The sequence below is a fragment of the Stigmatopora nigra genome, chromosome 20 (genome assembly GCF_051989575.1).
Source record: "Stigmatopora nigra isolate UIUO_SnigA chromosome 20, RoL_Snig_1.1, whole genome shotgun sequence".
NCBI classification, from domain to species: Eukaryota; Metazoa; Chordata; class Actinopteri; order Syngnathiformes; family Syngnathidae; genus Stigmatopora; species Stigmatopora nigra.
This window is the reverse complement of record NC_135527.1, coordinates 9,745,736-9,762,697: the sequence shown is the minus strand read 5'-3', so window position 1 is coordinate 9,762,697 and position 16,962 is coordinate 9,745,736. Positions and strand designations below refer to the sequence as shown.

Sequence of the window (16,962 nt, the reverse complement as noted above, 5' to 3'; positions counted from 1 at the left end):
CCATTTGAAAACTCCTTTATTTGCTCCAAAGCAATGAACGCAATCAACAGCAAATCATAGACAGGACAAGTGCAATCAGAGTGTACATTCATGACAAACCAGGGCGCTTTCATTGCCCTGCACGTGTAACAATTCAAAGGGGACCACCAATGGGGAACTACATTTCAAGTCAGTGAGCCAGCCACAAAGCATTTGGCCACTTTGCGGAGATTAAGGCACCCCGTGGTTGAGAATGGGACCTCCCGTCGGCCTCTTCAGGGCTTCGGCACGGGACTCCCTCGCTCCGGGTCCCTCTGTAACATCTGCAGGACCTTGGAAGGAACGGGCAAAAAAAAAAAAAAACTTTCTTTCATAGCGGACACCCCCCGGGGCCAATGCGGGTGGGGCCTACCGTGGGCCACTTTCTGTTGCGGCTGGTCATGTGGACGGCGGCGATTTGCTGGAAGAGTCGCTCGGCCGGGATGAGGTCGGGCAGCCGGGTCAGGAACTGCGCCATGTGGATGAAGTCCAGGCCGGTCAGAACGTCCCGGAAGAGGCGCAGCAGTCCCAGCGCCGTGCGGAACAGGAACTCCTCGCCGTCCCGGCAGAACACGTCCCACACGCGGGACGCCAGGTCCAGTGGCAGAGACTTGCTGTACAGGGTGAAGATCCTGGGAGGGGAAGGGAGGTCAGAAGGGAAAGGCCCCGCTCGCCGGCCCCGCTCGCCGGCCCCGCTCGCCGGCCCCGCTCGCCGGCCCCGCTCGCCGGCCCCGCTCGCCGGCCCCGCTCGCCGGCCCCGCTCGCCGGCCCCGCTCGCCGGCCCCGCTCGCCGGCCCCGCTCGCCGGCCCCGCTCGCCGGCCCCGCTCGCCGGCCCCGCTCGCCGGCCCCGCTCGCCGGCCCCGCTCGCCCGCCGGCCCCGCTCGCCCGCCGGCCCCGCTCGCCCGCCGGCCCCGCTCGCCCGCCGGCCCCGCTCGCCCGCCGGCCCCGCTCGCCCGCCGGCCCCGCTCGCCCGCCCCCTTTCCATCGCCTCACCAGTCGATCAAATAAATATCGGGGGTCAGCTTGTTTCTCTTGAAATGGGCAAAGAGCTTTGGTAGGTTTTCTTCAAAGAAGACCTCGAATGCAGCAAAGTAGGTCAACATCTGAGAAAGGAGCGCAGACGCGGTCGTCTACGGGTACGCCACGGGAAGACCGGTACCGGCGCTCACTGACCAGACCGTGGTCCACTCGGAAGAAGGCCATCTGACAAGGTCTGTTGAGCAGGTTGGCCAAGGCCACGAAAGCGTCGGCCGTGTCCAGGTTGAGGACCAGCACCGCAGCGATGAAGGACATTCCCTGCACCTAGCCACGTAAAGCCACGGGCCCTGTGGTAAAATGCCCGCCGACCATCCACACGGGCCGCAGTAAGGGCGACTCACGTAGCCGACGTCTGGCCGGTAGCAAGTGTAGGCTCCCAGAATGCCGTGCAGCACGTCGTGGTAGGGCCCACCCTTGATGAGGAGCACAGAACGCAATCGGACGCCCGTCCCGACCCGGTTTATGGGGGGAGGGGGGCGCTGTTCACCCACTGACCTCCTGGAAGATGCATAACTGGGGGAAGGTTCTGGAGATGTCCAGCTTGATCAGCTCCAAGCTCGACTCCCGGTTGGACGAACCAGCGTCTGGGGAAGGGTTCGGGGGGGGGGGGTCAATCAGACGGCCCGGGAAAACCCAGCGTGGTCCGTACCTTGGCTCAGGGTCTCGGGCGCGGTCCCCCATTTTTCTTTGGCCCGCGCCAAACAGATGCGATAGAGATCTAGCCGACACAGAGGTCAGGGGTCACGTCAGAGCCGACAGACACCCCAGCCAAGGCGCCGTCCTTTACCGTGGGTGATGTTGAGCTCGTTGCCCATGGCCAGGCTCCAGACTTTTCCCCTGACGCTGGGCGGGATGCCCCGCCACCACAGCTCCCTGGCTCGCCGAGTCCCCGACATGGAGGTCCAGTTGGGTAAGATGTGGCGGTTCCAGGTGTGGGCGGCCGAGCCGATGCTCTCCTCCACTTTGCAGCGTTCCTCCAGCTGCTTCTTCCTCTTCTGGGCCTCCTTCAACTCTGCGGGCCAGCCAGGCGCTGGGATCGGAACGGGTGCCAAGACCTAGACCGTGCTCTTACCTCTCTTCTTGGCCTCGGCCACCATCTCTTGGTATTCCTGCCGATGTTTCTCGGCCTCCTCGGTGGACTTGGCCGGAAGGTTACTGGGACGGACGGACGGACGGACGTATTTGCCGGCATTTACGAACAGAAACAATGTGGGGAATGCCAACGTAAAAGGCCCACACGTGATAAGCCATCAAAGTCAATAAGAGTGTGTTTACATACGCGGGTCGGGCTTCCAGGATGAGGGCGGTGGTGGAGAGAGGCTCAAAGTCCAGGTTTTTCCTCACGTTTTGCCTGGGCCACATGGCACTTCCGCTTCTGCCACTCTTTCTTTCATATTCCTAAAAGAAATACAAATTCAATGGGGCCCAAATGTCAAAGCCAAAATAGAGCTCCCGTCAAAGCCAAAATACAGACTCCCGTGCTAAGAAGACAATATCGCCGGCACCCTTCCGTGACGCGCACTCACCATGAACGCGGGCGGCGGTTCCACGCCGGGGGTGGCCGGCCGGGAGTTTGCGTCCGGGCCCGAACCCTAGTCGGACGCCATCCCCCCCGCTAGCCGCGAGCTAGTGGAGCCGCAGCCAGAGTCCGGACGCTTCCCGCCAGGGAAGCCAGGCACCCTCGTGACATCCCTTCCACCCCTCGCGCCACCGAGCCACGCCGTATCACGGACGCTGGTGCGCGCGCTCCCCCTTTTAGCCGCCGCACGAAAACAATGGGGCTTCTGTGCAGCCCTGATAGTCTTTCTAGTCGATCCCAGAAAAAAAGGGGGCTCAAGGAGCACTTCTTCTTGCCTAAATGCAACCAGCGTACTAAGGCCAACTAAGACGGCGAGTCCAAAGGCAACGCTCCGGCGGGTTTTCCAAGACAAAAGGGCAGGAAATTGGAGCTCAGATATGACATTACAGCCGCGGATCGGGTTGTAAAGCGCGCACGCCCTTTCTCTTAGGGGACATTTGGAGGGCTGCTAGCTTGAAACGGCTTTCTAGACCGGAAATGGTTTAGGAAGTCCACTATTTTTAAGGAAAAGCCCAGGCAAAAAGGAGCCAAGTATGAGTATTATTACCTGTTGTATCCTTTTGGGGTCCTTGTTGGGCACCTGGCGCGGCGGCACCTTCCCAAACAGCTTCCATCCGGCATCCCGCTGTTCCTCCGAGTGACTGTCCTTGACTTTCCTGGCAAAGAGGCTCCTGAAAAAGGGGGACGGGTACAAGAGCACGTGAGAAAGTGCAACCGGTGGACCAGTACCCTTTGCCCCGCCCTCAAAAAGTTCCGGCAAAAGAGCAAAAGCCACCTGTTGAACAAGCCAGCCAGAGAGCCCAACTTCTTCTGCTTGCCGTCCTCTTCCGTCCCGAGGAATCCCGGCCGGGTGGCCCCCGCCCGGCCCCCCAAGTCCGGAGTGGTCAGGGAGACGTCCGAGAAGGGGGCCGGGCGCCCGTGGTCCGTCCCCAAGGTGACGATGGCGCTGGAGTCGCAGGTGACGGTGAAATCCGGCCCGTCCTCGTTGGACGCCGACAGCTCGGTGCTGGCGCTGGAGGCGCTGCACACCGACGCGTCGTCGTCGCCGCCGCCGCGGTTCAACGTCCGGCGGGCGCCGCCCCCCCGCGGGATGGCGGACGCCCCGTCGTCCAAGGTCAACGTGGCGGGAGAGTCTCCTCCGGGGAGGTTGAGTTCCAGCGTGGGGATACCAGAGTCCTGGGAAGTCAGACTCTGGCTGTCCGGCTCCACACTAAGTTTGCGTGGACCACCGGGAAAGGTGGAAGCGGACGCGGGTTCGAGCTCCGGGTCAGAAAAGTTGGAGACCAGCGCCCCTCCGGATGAGCCTACAAGTCAACACAAAGTTTACCAGACTAGACTTTCAGGATACATATGCATAGCTAACAAGCAACATTTCCTGATACTTGACAAAGGCCACTTGCATCAAAATCCACATTTAAGACTTTACTTTGAAGCATCAGGTGCATTGACTTAAAACTCGAGTCCAAACTCCATTGATAAGAGTTGCGTTGACGTTCGGTCGGTCGGTCGGTCGGTCGGACGGACAACTTACCACAGCGGCTCGGGTTCGCCATCGGAGGCCGTCGAAGCTACAGGTGTCCGGCCGCCGTCCGCAGGTTGGAACGCGCCATGGCGAAGCGGCGACCCCCCGGTTCTCCTCGACGCAACTGTGTGTGCACCAAAAGCACTTCCGCGAGGTCATTTGGCGAATCAAAGAAGAATAAGAAATAAAACAGAAGCACTCGGAGCGCAAGTCGGTGGCTATAAAGTAAAGGCCATGTTACGGTGGCGTCAACGGAAGCGAATGGTGCGTCCGATGTCGGCGATGCTGGTGGAATAAAACAACAACAAGTTGGAGTGGCTTTAGTGGATGACTTGTACCTGTGTATGTGTTTCCGCCGCCATTTTATAAAAGTAAGTTGACACGGAATGCAATCGAAGCCGGAGTTGATGAAGTCACCTGTCCGCAGCCAGACATCATCAATCGATCACCTTCACCAAGATGCCTGCCTGCCTGCCTGCCTTATTGCTGCCAATACACATTTCTAAACACACACACACACACACAGGTTGTAAAAGGATTATTTTAAAAACAGCTTGTTTCAAAAATACATAGATACTTCCTCATAATTTTTATTTTGAATTGCATTCAAAATCTTACCAATATTTTGCAGCCTCTATTTGTCATTCCATTCTGTTATTTGTGTTGCCCAGCATAGTATTGTCATTAAAATGAATAAATGTAAGGATCCATTTGAGGGAAAAAAACAAATGCATAATTTCACTTCTACTAACTACCACAGCACATTGTGAGGTGGGCTAGCATTGAAAGAGTGACATGAAATCAATTTGGACACGCCCACCACGAGGAGATCCGAGGTAAAAAGTTGAAGACAAGTTGCGGGTTCCGTTAAGTTGACCCTTTTATTAGATGTTAATGGAATCCACAATGAAAGAAAATCATTTACTGGAGGGTGTACATGAAGTCAGAACACACACACACACACACACACGGCTACTTTGTGGGTAAAAATGGGCACAACAAATAGGAAGGAATGAAATGACAAGTTAATGTTCTTCCATTCCAGCCGACCTAAACAAGTCGCTCACTCTCATTTTTTTGGGTTTTCTTTGAAATGATAAATTCAAGACACACATTGTCGACCAATTTTTCTGTCCAGATTGGGCCAAAATACCTTGAAATCAAGTCCTCAAACGATGAGCTGATGTTTGCATGCTGCCTTTTCAGCTCCCCTTAAACACATGGTGTCATTTAGTCCAAACAAGAAAGAAAAAAAAAAAACATGCAAAATGTCATGGACTTTTCTCCACTTGAAAGTTTACATGTGCCAAAACATTGCATAGAAACCCACGGGGGAATTTTCGGAAAATCCCTCCACATTGCTTATGCAGTCAATGGCTTTTTTTCCCCTCCAAATTCGATGTATTATTATTATTATTATTATTTATTCTTCTCTTTTGTTTACTCTCCCTCCTCTCCTTAAATCATAATAAGGTCTAAATAAAACCTATTATCTTTGTGGCTTGCTAGGAAATGTCAACATGGCGGTTAGAATCGGGTTTCTGCCAAAGCTGATTTTTAAAATTTGTTGTTGTTGACGTTGATTAAAGTATACATGAAAAAATTCCTGAGCATCTGATGACTGAAGTGGGCCCTGAACGTCACTTTTTTTTTCCGAGCAAAAGCGCACTGGTGGGAATATTTTGTGCTTGATAATCGAAAATAATTAGAATAAGGCCTTCCTACATGCCTTCAGCCAGAAAAAAAATGAAATTAAAAAGCCCAATTCATGAATAAATTCAAATTTCTTTGCTGAATTTCGAGAAAATAAATGCACGATCACGTCTACTGCGACTTTTTTTGTTCACATGTAACAAAATATGACTCAAAATGTCCACAAGATATACGTTGAGGCAAATCAAAGAAAAAGCACAGCGTTCATTCGAAAAGGATATCATCAGGATTATTATGTCATGATGGCATTTTTGCTTCACCAGGTTGACATCTCTTCTTTTTTAGACAATTCAAATGTTACATTACCTCATTATTGGCCAGTGACGGCGACAGACGTCCAATCCGTTTAGGGGAGGAAAAAGACGAGTTGGCCAATCAGAGAGTCCCGCAGACGGACGTCGGTCGTCGTCAATGGCGCCCAAAGAGTTGATTTACGAGTCAGTTTTCCAGGAAGAAAGTCTGCACGCGTTCTCCAATTCTTTCCTAAATCCATCCAATCAAACAACAGAAAAGTGAAAATCAGAACCCCAAAAATAAATGAACTTTCTCCCCAAAAGATGAAGCCAAAGCGCACTACCAGATCGCAGCAATTATGTTTAGCTTTGTTTTTTGTTTTTCTTTAAATACGCGCACGCACGCACGCACGCACGCACACACACACACACACACACACACACACACACACACACACACACACAGAAGTGAGACTAGCCTGGCAAACACACATGCACAACCACTCAGACGCCACTAACTCTTTGGGAGAAAAAAAAACATGGTGATCATCGCAAAAGTGAAATAAGAGTGGGTGGGCGCTAGCTAGTCTCAAGATTCTAAAATGCTTCACCCAAAGGCAAATTCTTTTTTTTTTCGTTTTTGTCTTATCTTATTTTTTTCTTTTCTTTCCATCTGATTGATTACACAAGCATCGGGTTAGTGATTGGAAAAACCAGCAGTTATGCATGTGTGGGAGTGGCGTGGAAAGCCACACAAATGAGCCTAGCTTAGCTTTGGCGCCTCGCAGATGAACAAAAGCCGTCGTGGCCGTCGTGGCCGTCGTGGCCGTCGTGGCCGTCCGGGCGCCGCATTTAAGCAACGTTTCCTCTTGCCGACTCCAGTCCGCTTCGCCAAGTGGACAACTCAAATGTTGCTGCTCCCTGGGGGGGGGGGAAATCAGGGACTTTAGGATAGAAAAAAAATCAACAATGACGGCTGGAATGTTAAAAATTTCTACAACGGGGGAAGTCAAACGCCATCAAGAATTTCCGATACCGGCGGTCTTAAAGAGCCTCGGTTACCTGTACACGGTGATCCAGGAAACAGAGGCGGGCAGAGTGCGTTTTGCCACCAGCGCTCGTCGTCCTGGTTGCCGCTACCGACCGCTCCGCCCATATTCAACAGAGGGAACTACGAGGGGGCAAAAGAGACAAAATGGCCGTCACCACCCACACGGTCCCAGGGCAGGGAGCCCTCGGGCAAAAGGACTCACCTCCGGAACATTTCCCACAAAGTCGTAGGCGATCCTGTATTTGGACAGCGGGCCGGCCGCGGAGCACATGTAGGCCTGCTTGGCCCCCGGGTATTCCTCCTTTTGGAGGGACACCGGCGCCGCCGCCGTTTGGCAGTCCCAACATCTCTCTTGCTCGGCGACGGGGCCTTCTTGCGAATCCAGAGAGGTCTGGGCGCTCTTCTCCATGCCCGACTTCTTCAGGGCGGGCAGGAATTTACCCGACTCCAGTTCCGACTTGCCGTAATAGGGGCCCTCGCACTCGGCGTCCTCCTCCAGAGGCCGCAGATCCGCCTGAGGATCTTCGAAGACGTCCGCCGGTGGCGGAGGAGGGACGGGAAAACTCGCCTGGTCTTTGTCGGCCTCGGCCTCCGAGTCGCTGGCGCCGCCGGCGCCGCCGCCGCCGGGCGACAGGTCGGAGGCCGAAATGGGCCGGAAGTGAGTCCTGGGGGAAATGCGGATGGCCCGGTACCGAGTTTGGTCCAAGCCGTAAATCTGCGGGCACGGGGCCTCGCTCTCCGAGTCGGAGCAGAGGATGGATCTGGGCTTGAAGCCCGGGCCGAAGGGAGACACCTCCTCCGGCTCAAAGGAGCACTCCACGTGGAGCAGCTTGGAGAAGGGGTCGCTCAGGTGGAAGGGGGCGAAGGGGTAGTCCAGCCGTCGCTCCAGCCGATGCTCCAGCCGATGCTCCAGCCGATGCTCCAGCCGATGCTCCAGCCTTCGCTCCAAGCGGCGCTCCAGCCGACGCTCTTTGCCCCGCGAGCCGTCGTAGGATCCTAGCAAATCTTCACGGAAGATGAAGGAAAACCCCTTATTGGGGAGGGCGCGCTCGCCGGGGCCCAAGGACACCAGGGGCCTCCGCAGGCGGCGGTACCCGGGGGCGAAGCAGCCCGCCTTCTTCACCAGCAGGTCCGCGCCGGCGACGGCCAGCATCTCGGGGCCGGGGGCGGACGGCGGCGGCGAGTGTTGCCGAGGAGGCTCGACGGCCCAATTCTCGTGGCGGCTCAAGGTCTTGAACTCACCGTACACCCCGCCGATGATGAAGGACGAGGCGTCGTGGTCTCTTCGCAAGTCCCAAGGCCTGGACGGAGTGGTGTAATCGCCGGCGGCGGCGTCGTCTAACTTGTTTTTGCCCAAGTCCCGCTCTTCGTTCTTGGCCTCCCACAGGTGGTACTCGGAGCGCCGCACCGCTCCGGCCGGAGGTCCCCGGACGGCGGCGCCCCCGGACCGGGGCTCCGGGCAGTAAGCTCCGGGCGAGACCTCCCGGCCCATCTTCTGGCCGGCCGGCCTCGCCGCAGACTCGACTTCCCGGACGGCGGACCACATGTCGTAGCCGGGCGTCCGCGGGCCGGAGTCGTCCGAGAAAAGGGCGGGGCCGTAGCGCTTGCTGTCGTCTTCTTCCAGCGCTATTCCGCAGAGGGACTCCAATTTGGATTTTTTGGTGTAGCTCTGGCAGGGTGCCGTGGCCTGCTCCTCCTCCTCCTCCTCCTCCTCCAGGACTTTGTGGCCAGGTTCGTCCTGCAAAAAGTCTAAAATTTCTTCCTCTAGATATGTACCGGAAATAGGAGGGATGACACAGTGGATTTCTTCCGTGCCGATTGGAGCTGGAACCGTCGCCGTCGCCGCCGTCGCCGCCGCCGCCGCCTCCTCGCCGGGTACGGACGCGTGCTCGTTGTCCGAACGGGTCTCCTCCGAGTGCGACCACGGACTACACGTTCGGGTCGAAAGGTTGGAGCAGTGTTCCGTTTCGTCAAAGGCACTATTTTTGGTCCATATTAGCAAACGAGACTGTTTGTTAGCGTGCGGCTCCAGACCGCCCCCGGGATCGCCCCCGGGATCGCCCCCGGGATCGCCCCCGGGATCGCCCCCGGGATCGCCCCCGGGATCGCCCCCGGGATCGCCCCCGGGATCGCCCCCGGCGCCGCTGTCGTACTGCAGCTGGAAAAGAGAGAAACGGGACGAGTTCAAACCGGGCGGCTCGCCGGCGGCCCGGGGAGCGTGGCGCTCCGCCGGGTTTCCGGAGAGATGGCCCAGGGTGAGGGAAATACTATCGAAGAGGGGGGAGAGGCGCACGGGCGATTGGCCCGTGAAGCTCTCCCCATCCACGTCGTCCGAGGTGGACGGCGAGCAACATCCCCAGACTTGAGCCAGGTTGTCCAGGTCCTCCGTCAGAAAGTGGCGGGATGCCGGAGCCGAGTCGGGCCTTATTGCACTTTCCCCCCGCCGCCGCCGCGGCGGCTCTTCCGACAGCAAAGACGCTTCCGTTTGCTCTTTGCTCTTCTGTCGAATCATGCCGAGGATCCGACTCTCCCCCGGCGAGTTTGAGGCACTGGTATCCAATATGGATTGATAAATATCGACTTCATAGAAGTCGGTGAATTCGGGCAGATGCTTGTCATCTAAATGGCCGCCTTCCTCCGCTGGGCCGCCGGCGGCGGGCGCTTCCACAAAGTGACCGTCGACGAAGGAGCCGGCGGCCAGGTAGGGTCTCTGGCCCCCGTGGATGCCCCGGGTGGCGTCGGGGTCTCGCGGGGAGCCCACTTGGCTTCGATACTTTGTTTCCAGCTTGCTTTGATTGCTGCCAAAAGGGACAAAATAGTCAGTGATGGGCTCGGTGTACCAAAGCGGCTCTTCCATGTACTCCTTGGCCTTTGGCTCTTGCCAGCCAATCTCCTTGGCCTGCGCCCGGACGGGCTCTTTGTGACCCTCTTTTAGCGAGCGCCTGCTCTTTCTGTAGAGCTGTGGGGGTCTGGCCACGCCCGCCGGGGCCAGCGGCCTCCCTCCCGGATTGCGTTGCTCCTCCTTGGGCCGAGGCCCGGGCCGTCCGCCGTTGCGCTGCCGCTTGGTCTTGCCGGCCTCTCTGGATTTGCGGCCCACTCGGAGCGCCTTGCTTCTGTAAGGCTTGTCGCCGGCGTTCCCGCCGGAGCTGGAGCCCGCCTCGCTGGAGCCGGAAGACCAGGATCGGGTGCGAAACTTGCTTTCGCACCGGTGTCTGGCTTGTCTCTTGGAGTGGAGCGCGTTCTCGTCTTCGGTCGGCGGCGCCGCGCCGCGGTATCGGTTCTCTTTCTCCTTCTTGCCGCGCCGTTGGTGGCCCCTGTCGGCGCCGGCGGCGGCGGGGGGCCGCGCGTCGGCCTTGCGCTCCTTGCCGGCCTCGCATTCGCTGTTGCAATCTTTTGGGGAGGAAGTGTCCGTGCCGGTGTGCGGAGCGGCCGAAGACGATGAGCTGGAGTACGCGCAGGCCTTGCTTTTGTTCCACACGGTCATGATCTCTCGGAGACAAACGGGCTTCTCGGACAGAGGCGGGAAGGCTTGGTAGTACCTGAAAGACACGCGGGGAATGGAGGTTTGCCGGGAAATGTCTGCCCGAGGCCGTCACGGCGCACGCCACTTACATTTCCACCTGGTCCTTCGAAGAGGGGGGGGACTGGACTCGCTCGGGGGAACGAGTGGCGTCGGACTTTTTTGGGATGTTTTTTTCCTCTGCAAGGCCACAACGTACAGTCAGACACACGACGTGGTCACCGAATACCATGCGGATGCGACCGACCTTTCTGTTTGTTTTGAATGTCCCGAAGTTTGAAGCAAAGCTCCTCCACCAGGCTTTCAACTCCAGAGTTCTGAAACGGAAGGGAAGACAGATTCAGAGGTCAAGACTCGACGGCATCCCACGGCGGTTTCCTCTCGCTCCGTGGCGCTAACGCTACGTTAGCTGCCGGCCGGGCGATCTTACTTCATCGGAGGCGGAGCGAAGACACCGCACGGCCGCTTGTTTCTTCATTTCCTCCAGACTCAGGTCGCTCCCTCCCTTCTTCTTACTCTTGCCCCATTTCTTCCCACTTCCTTTCTCCCAGCCCAAAAAGATGTCATTCTCCTGTCAAACAAATGGGAAGAGATTAGAGCGGGAGGACGGACGTGGGGCGCCGCCGCCGCCGCCGCCGCCGCCGCCGCCGCCGGCACACGGAGAGGTCTCACGTGAAGGTAGTCCTGCAGGTCGTAGTCGTAGCTGTCGTGCAGGAGGAGGCTGAGGACATAGCGGGTGTAGACCATGGCGTCTATCCCGCACTTCTCCAACTCCTGGCCCAACCAGCTTTGCACCGGACCCAAAGACTGGAACAGGGACATCTCCGACGCGGGCCGGGGGGCCGCCGACGGGAAGGGGCGAGAGAGATTCTCGGGAGGGGCGGGACCGTCCGAATCCGTGCTCACCGGACGCATTTAGACCTCAGGGCTTTGTTCATCTCGGGCGGGCCGGCATCGCCATTGCGCCGAGTGCTTTGTCGCCGGACGGTGGGGCGGGGAGGGGGAAGATAGTGCGCGGGCGGGGAGGGCGAGAGGCGGAACCTCGCTTCGATCACTCCGCCGGGGTGCGCTCAAGGGGTTCTACCTGAGGAGGCATGAGGGATTCTTTTTTTTTTTTTTTTTACCCCTTGCTTTCAGCAAATAGGGGGCTCTTATTCGTCGGGCATGGCGTCTGCGGCTGGCGGCCAAAAAGCCGGGGGCGGCATCACTCGGAGTCGGCCACGTTGCGGCGATGGCCACCTGAAACGGAAGACAATCCTCTTTTTTTTTTCTTGCAAAGAACTTTATACAAAAAGCCCCGACCGGCTTAAATGGAGCTGGCCCGCTGTGGGTTACCCTTAAGAAACGTCGAAAGGACAACGCTAAGAAGCTTAAAGACGCGCAGCGGACTAACACCGTTGTAAATGGAGGTCCAGTTTGACGCTACCTCAGCTGGCCTAATGGACTCACTCAAGGCGATAGCCGTCCAATCTCCTTCACGTGGAATCTTTGGCAGGGAATGAACAAATGAATTTGCTAGTGAGAAACTAATTGGTGAGGGGAAGAAACGAGTTGAGGCCATGTCATGTTCAGTAAACACAAACTGGGCCATCTCAAATGAGTATTTCTGGATTAAACTTTAAAATGTAGCTTTAATAAACAGACACAGAGAATTCTCTATTATATATTGCTGTGGAAACACCGTACGTTCACCGCTATATACAACTATTAGCTACATATGGAAGTACAAATACATGACTTTTACACTTTTGGTACTTTTTATGCTTGAGAGTACTGTCTGCCATAGACGGAAATACCAGTCCGGTGTTAAATGAATCACATAAATTGACCCAAAGTGTCCTTTTTCCAAGTATATCAACATTTTAGCAAAAGGCGGTATGATCAAAGCGCCTTCCTAAGTTAGCATGCTAGCATTACTGTAGAGTCAAACAAGGTTAGGTGAACCAGCGACCGACCTTTAATATTAGCTTACGAGCTAACGGAGTTGTTCATGTGCAATTCATAGGGGCAGCGTATAAACATGACGAATGTCAACTTTGGCAGAGTATACATTTGATTTTTGGGGGGCTTCTGCGGCCGGTTGTCCGGCAAAAAAACGCGCGGTGACATTTGAGCTCTGACAGGCGCCACACCGTTAAGCTAACAAGCGGCGGCGGCGGCGGCGACCCGTTGACATTCGGCCGACTCATTTATTGGGAACATGTCAAATGTCGGGGGAGGTAGAAAGTACCCCTTATTTCGGAGTGGGTCGACGGTTTTGGCCAAAAGAACGACTAGAGTAGAGGAGGCTACTGGAGAAGACTGACAGTTGTTCCCTTCAAAAATGTGCGCCATGTCGTCACCCAGCAAAGGCGACGGACGTACGCATGGGGAATCAAAATGGAACACCGGCATAGCAAAGCAACACACATTAGCCGCCCCACATACCTGAGAGCGGGCCGAAGAGGAGAGGAACACCGAAAGGGAGAGGCTACTTGTGTCTTGCGGCCGTTCCGAGCTCGGGCTCAGGAATCCGCTGCGGTAGCATAGCGTATCATGGACGCCGACAGAAATGGCGCTGTTTTCACGTCCGCTGCCACTCCGTCCGTAATGGGGAAAATGGCGACATTCGGGCTCGAGCGAGCGGAAGCTCGGTCCTTTCAATGAGTGCTGCTGACAGAGTCAAGATGGCCGACCAGGGAATCCAGTTTCACCGTGAGGACAGCAATTCATGCGCCGCCTACTGAGTTGGTATCTAGGCAACGAGGCTAAACTCCGCCGTCCTGTTACCAGATACCGGCTCCTTCCGCCAGAGGATTGCATCAGAAACGCAACTAGTACGTCAGGTTCCAGCATAGTATACTGACTATAGTGTCATCCCGGCAATCACACTACTTTAGAAAAAATAAATGTACATGAAACGTAATTGTTTTTGTTTTCTTTCATCGACTCTACACAGTTTGACGAGTTGACAGCCCAATGGACTTTACAATGTCACTAAATAGTGAGTCCCTACTTCCACTCTAGTCTAATCTGTGACCAACTCTATGTCATTTCCTGACCTGCATTGATGTGGATCTGCATCCAGAACCCCGCAGCCACCTTATTGATCGAGTCATTAGCTGGACGTGTGGGATTTGCCAATCAATATCTGCAAAACAATCACTCATCAAGTCCCAATGTTGTGTGGGAGCGTTTGTGAGAAGCCGGATAAAGCCCTACTTGTCTTGGTGGAAACATCCCCGAGGCCGACTTTCCCGATTGGAGTCCGCTCTCCCCGTCATGTGATCCCCGTGAATGAGTGGGCCGTTTATTTCAACTTGGATGGTCACGTGGTGCATCGACTGTGCATTATCAGTACATTCCGGGCGTGCGTGCGTGCGTGCGTGCCTGTTTCTTTTTTTTTTTACCGTGTAAAATGTGTTTGCGATGAGTGTCTTCAATTCAAAAGATTCTTGCGTGACCGGCCTGTATGTAGGTCGAAGGTGAGACACTCGTACGCCACGACTGGCGCCTTTGTGCCGGCGTTCCGACTGGGCTCGGCTACCCCGGCGAAAGCGGCCACGTATTCTTTATCCTCTGCGTAGAGCGAGATCAACCTGTCAATCTGGTCACTCCTTTATCTTTAGTGACCTTTGGCCTAACCGGATAATACCACATGGTTAAATCTATATACTGTAGGGAAGAAACAGAAAGCCAAAAAGTTCCTGCCCTGAAATTGTACAGCGGTAGAAATACAAGGCCTTTTAAAGAAGCAGTACTATTGACGGCCGTTAGAGGGATGCAAAACCCGTTGACGGGTAAGTTGGACCACAGGTTTTTCTTGCTCGGAATTGTACGACGACCAAACGAACGAGAAAAGACTGACACCAATTGTTCAGAGTGAGCAAGTCATTTTAATGAGGTGAACTCTCATAAAGGAGCACGGTCAGGCTGGCTACGAGCCCCATGAACAATCCCCATGAAATTCATAAAGGAGCACGGTCAGGCTGGATACGAGCCCCATGAACTCCATGAAGTCCATCTCTCCGTTTTTGTTCAGATCCACATCATGGAAAAAATCGGCCTTCTCCGGGCGGTCCTTTCCAATCTGCGTGCACACAAAAGATCAATCAAGAAAAAAAATGTGTGGCGCCTGCCATCAAAATCTGTACACCAAGAAATAAACCACTGAAGTCAAATGATACAGGAGACTTGTTTGGTTTGGCTTCCACGGACATTGAACACTGTTACCTGGAAAAGCGTGGGCATCTCTTTCTCCATGATCGTCTTGGCCTCCTTTTGGCTCAGGGTTCTCTTGCTTCCTTCTTCTTTGGCGTATTTGTCGAAGACATTGCACAGCGCGAGGAGGGCCGATTCCAGTTGGGTGGGTTCCTTGGCCATTTTGGAGAGATCCGCGGACGAGCGACTGACGGGTGGCGGAGGCCAACTCGGGCCTCCCTTATATACACACGTACGAAGATTGAAGGGCGGGGACGGACGGTTAATGTCACTCATCAGGTTGAACCACCTGGTTGGCTTACGGAGAACAATAAAAAACGTCAAACACACCTGCTTGTGCATCCATTCTCCTACAATGACTTTCTTTATGATGTTTGCTTGATACCGCAGGTTTTAAGGAGCGGCCTTTTCAATTCAGCAGCATTGGATCGTGTGTCTTTTGTCTTCTTTCGACGTGTACGCGAGACGCCAAAAAACACCAGTTCAAGTCAGGGACTTGTTCTTTTATTTTCACAGACTAAAGTACAAGTACAAGCTGGCGTCAGTCGGCGCATGGGTTGCAAAGGGAAACCAGTCGAAAACCAGTCACTTTCCATTTCCTGTCGCCGGCACGCAACGAGCAGACGCTTTGAGGTGGGCGCGGCGGGCCGGAAATCGCATGGCGCAGACCACCGCCGAGGCCCGACGCGTACGTGCTAAAGTCGACATATGGCAACTCATGCGCCGGCTGCCATTTTAATCTGGGAAATGTTACTAGCGTAATGGCCAGATAGCGCGGGCTAAAAATACACAGTAAAAGAAAAGTAGCAGCCATCAGAATGTGGCCGGCCTTCCATACGCCACTCCGGATGGGCCAACGGAGCCGGGCGGGGCCGCTTCCCGGGCTCCGCGTCGGCCGCCGGGCGGGGCCGCTTCCCGGTTCCCGGCTCCGCGTCAGCCGCCGGGCTTGGTCTCGGCGCGCTCAAAGTAGTCGACGGATTCGTACACCATCACCTGCCGCTGAAACCAAGACAGACGCCCGACGTGAGCGGGCGTCTGTCTTTGGGCGCTCGGGCAGCGGACTCACCCATTCGGAGGAGCCGGCGGAGGAGCCGGCGGAGGAGCCGGTGCTTCGTTTATCCGGCTCGCTGAGGTCCGAGTCGGGGTGGGGGCTCTCGTAGATCACTCGGACGCCTTTGGGAGAGGCCAGATTAGCATTTTACATGCGTGCCTGTCATTCACAAAGAATAGTCACCATTTTTGGCTCTGCGTTTGCAGGTCCACACCAGCGCCAAGACCAGCAACAAAAGTGCCGAAAGCGAGAAAATGAGCAACGGGATCCAGAGGGGAATTCCCGAAGCGTCTCCCGGGCCATCTGCAAAGGACAATTTCAAAACAAATAGCCAGCGTGCTTTGACCTCCGTCCGGCGTGCTCACCTGCGGCGGACCCTCGCGGGACCACTTTAACCACGGTGGCGTTTCCTCCCATTTCCCGTAGATCGGGGATGTCCACACTGACCTTGCACCGGTACGTCCCCGAATCATTTTGGTTGACGTGGGGCCAAACTAAGAATTCACAAGTGCCGTTCGTGTTGAGTAGTTGGCGGAAGGCGGCCTCCGAGTTCTTCAGCCACTCCACTTTGACTCTGGGGCTCTTGTTTCCCTCCCAACAGCATTTGATGGCCAGCGGCCGACCCTCCTCGACTTCCACGTCGGGGCTCTGCCAAGTGGACGCGTCGTGGCCTATAGGAAAGATGCAAAGAGTTGGATGAGTGGGGGTCCCTCGACCAAAAGATGGCGTCTACTTACAGCGTGATGCCAGAGTGCAAAGGGAGGCCAGAAGCAGAGCGCTCAGCAGAAGCGCCATCTTGTCCAAACTGAAAACATCTCTGCTCTCTTGACTTCCTTTCAAAAAATAACACGCCCACCCTGTGCACCAAAATGGAGAGAGAGAGAGAGAGAGAAAAGAGTCACATCCTGTTGTGGGATTGCAATAGCGTGACAATAGATGCAAAAGTTGAGTTCATTTAAGAATCCTTGGGGGGAGGAGGAGGAGGAGGACAATAACAATGATAATCATGCCACTTAATACAAAAAGACTTTTAAAA

At 55.5% G+C, this 16,962-nt stretch overlaps 4 protein-coding genes across 8 annotated transcripts; all 4 read right to left on the bottom strand.

The window, feature by feature from the left end:
• tbc1d14 (TBC1 domain family, member 14) lies at positions 1 to 4,583 on the bottom strand. Of its 3 annotated transcripts, none has more exons than XM_077742257.1 (13): positions 4,168 to 4,581; positions 3,412 to 3,940; positions 3,184 to 3,307; positions 2,337 to 2,455; positions 2,130 to 2,212; positions 1,845 to 2,087; positions 1,707 to 1,775; positions 1,553 to 1,641; positions 1,399 to 1,470; positions 1,193 to 1,321; positions 1,013 to 1,122; positions 392 to 650; positions 1 to 311 (listed from the first exon to the last, which is right to left on the bottom strand). In XM_077742257.1, exons 1-13 carry the CDS (start codon positions 4,187 to 4,189, stop codon positions 255 to 257), a joined length of 1,905 nt encoding a protein of 634 aa, XP_077598383.1. In that variant the 5' UTR covers positions 4,190 to 4,581; the 3' UTR covers positions 1 to 254. The 3 variants fall into 3 exon arrangements, with proteins under 3 accessions (XP_077598383.1, XP_077598384.1, XP_077598385.1); XM_077742258.1 differs by having other exon boundaries at positions 1,845 to 2,069; positions 4,168 to 4,578; XM_077742259.1 differs by lacking the exon at positions 1,013 to 1,122 and having other exon boundaries at positions 4,168 to 4,583.
• Positions 4,584 to 5,020: 437 nt separating this feature from the next.
• Positions 5,021 to 13,406, bottom strand: kiaa0232 (KIAA0232 ortholog). 3 transcript variants are annotated; one of them, XM_077742252.1, is made up of 9 exons: positions 13,103 to 13,406; positions 12,011 to 12,161; positions 11,348 to 11,914; positions 11,106 to 11,246; positions 10,923 to 10,992; positions 10,768 to 10,855; positions 7,358 to 10,694; positions 7,167 to 7,275; positions 5,021 to 7,048 (listed from the first exon to the last, which is right to left on the bottom strand). In XM_077742252.1, exons 3-9 carry the CDS (start codon positions 11,588 to 11,590, stop codon positions 6,957 to 6,959), a joined length of 4,080 nt encoding a protein of 1,359 aa, XP_077598378.1. In that variant the 5' UTR covers positions 11,591 to 11,914; positions 12,011 to 12,161; positions 13,103 to 13,406; the 3' UTR covers positions 5,021 to 6,956. The 3 variants fall into 3 exon arrangements, with proteins under 3 accessions (XP_077598378.1, XP_077598377.1, XP_077598379.1); XM_077742251.1 differs by lacking the exon at positions 12,011 to 12,161; XM_077742253.1 differs by lacking the exon at positions 12,011 to 12,161 and having other exon boundaries at positions 5,021 to 7,025; positions 13,103 to 13,403.
• Positions 13,407 to 14,576: 1,170 nt separating this feature from the next.
• LOC144213689 (protein S100-P-like) lies at positions 14,577 to 15,232 on the bottom strand. Its single transcript, XM_077742262.1, has 3 exons — positions 15,206 to 15,232; positions 14,888 to 15,094; positions 14,577 to 14,744 (listed from the first exon to the last, which is right to left on the bottom strand). The coding sequence occupies exons 1-3, from the start codon at positions 15,215 to 15,217 to the stop codon at positions 14,592 to 14,594; spliced, it is 372 nt and encodes a 123-aa protein (XP_077598388.1). The 5' UTR covers positions 15,218 to 15,232; the 3' UTR covers positions 14,577 to 14,591.
• Positions 15,233 to 15,363: 131 nt separating this feature from the next.
• On the bottom strand, positions 15,364 to 16,953 carry LOC144213688 (uncharacterized). Its single transcript, XM_077742261.1, has 5 exons — positions 16,664 to 16,953; positions 16,292 to 16,597; positions 16,110 to 16,229; positions 15,942 to 16,048; positions 15,364 to 15,874 (listed from the first exon to the last, which is right to left on the bottom strand). The coding sequence occupies exons 1-5, from the start codon at positions 16,719 to 16,721 to the stop codon at positions 15,809 to 15,811; spliced, it is 657 nt and encodes a 218-aa protein (XP_077598387.1). The 5' UTR covers positions 16,722 to 16,953; the 3' UTR covers positions 15,364 to 15,808.
• Between the last annotated feature and the right edge of the window lie 9 nt (positions 16,954 to 16,962).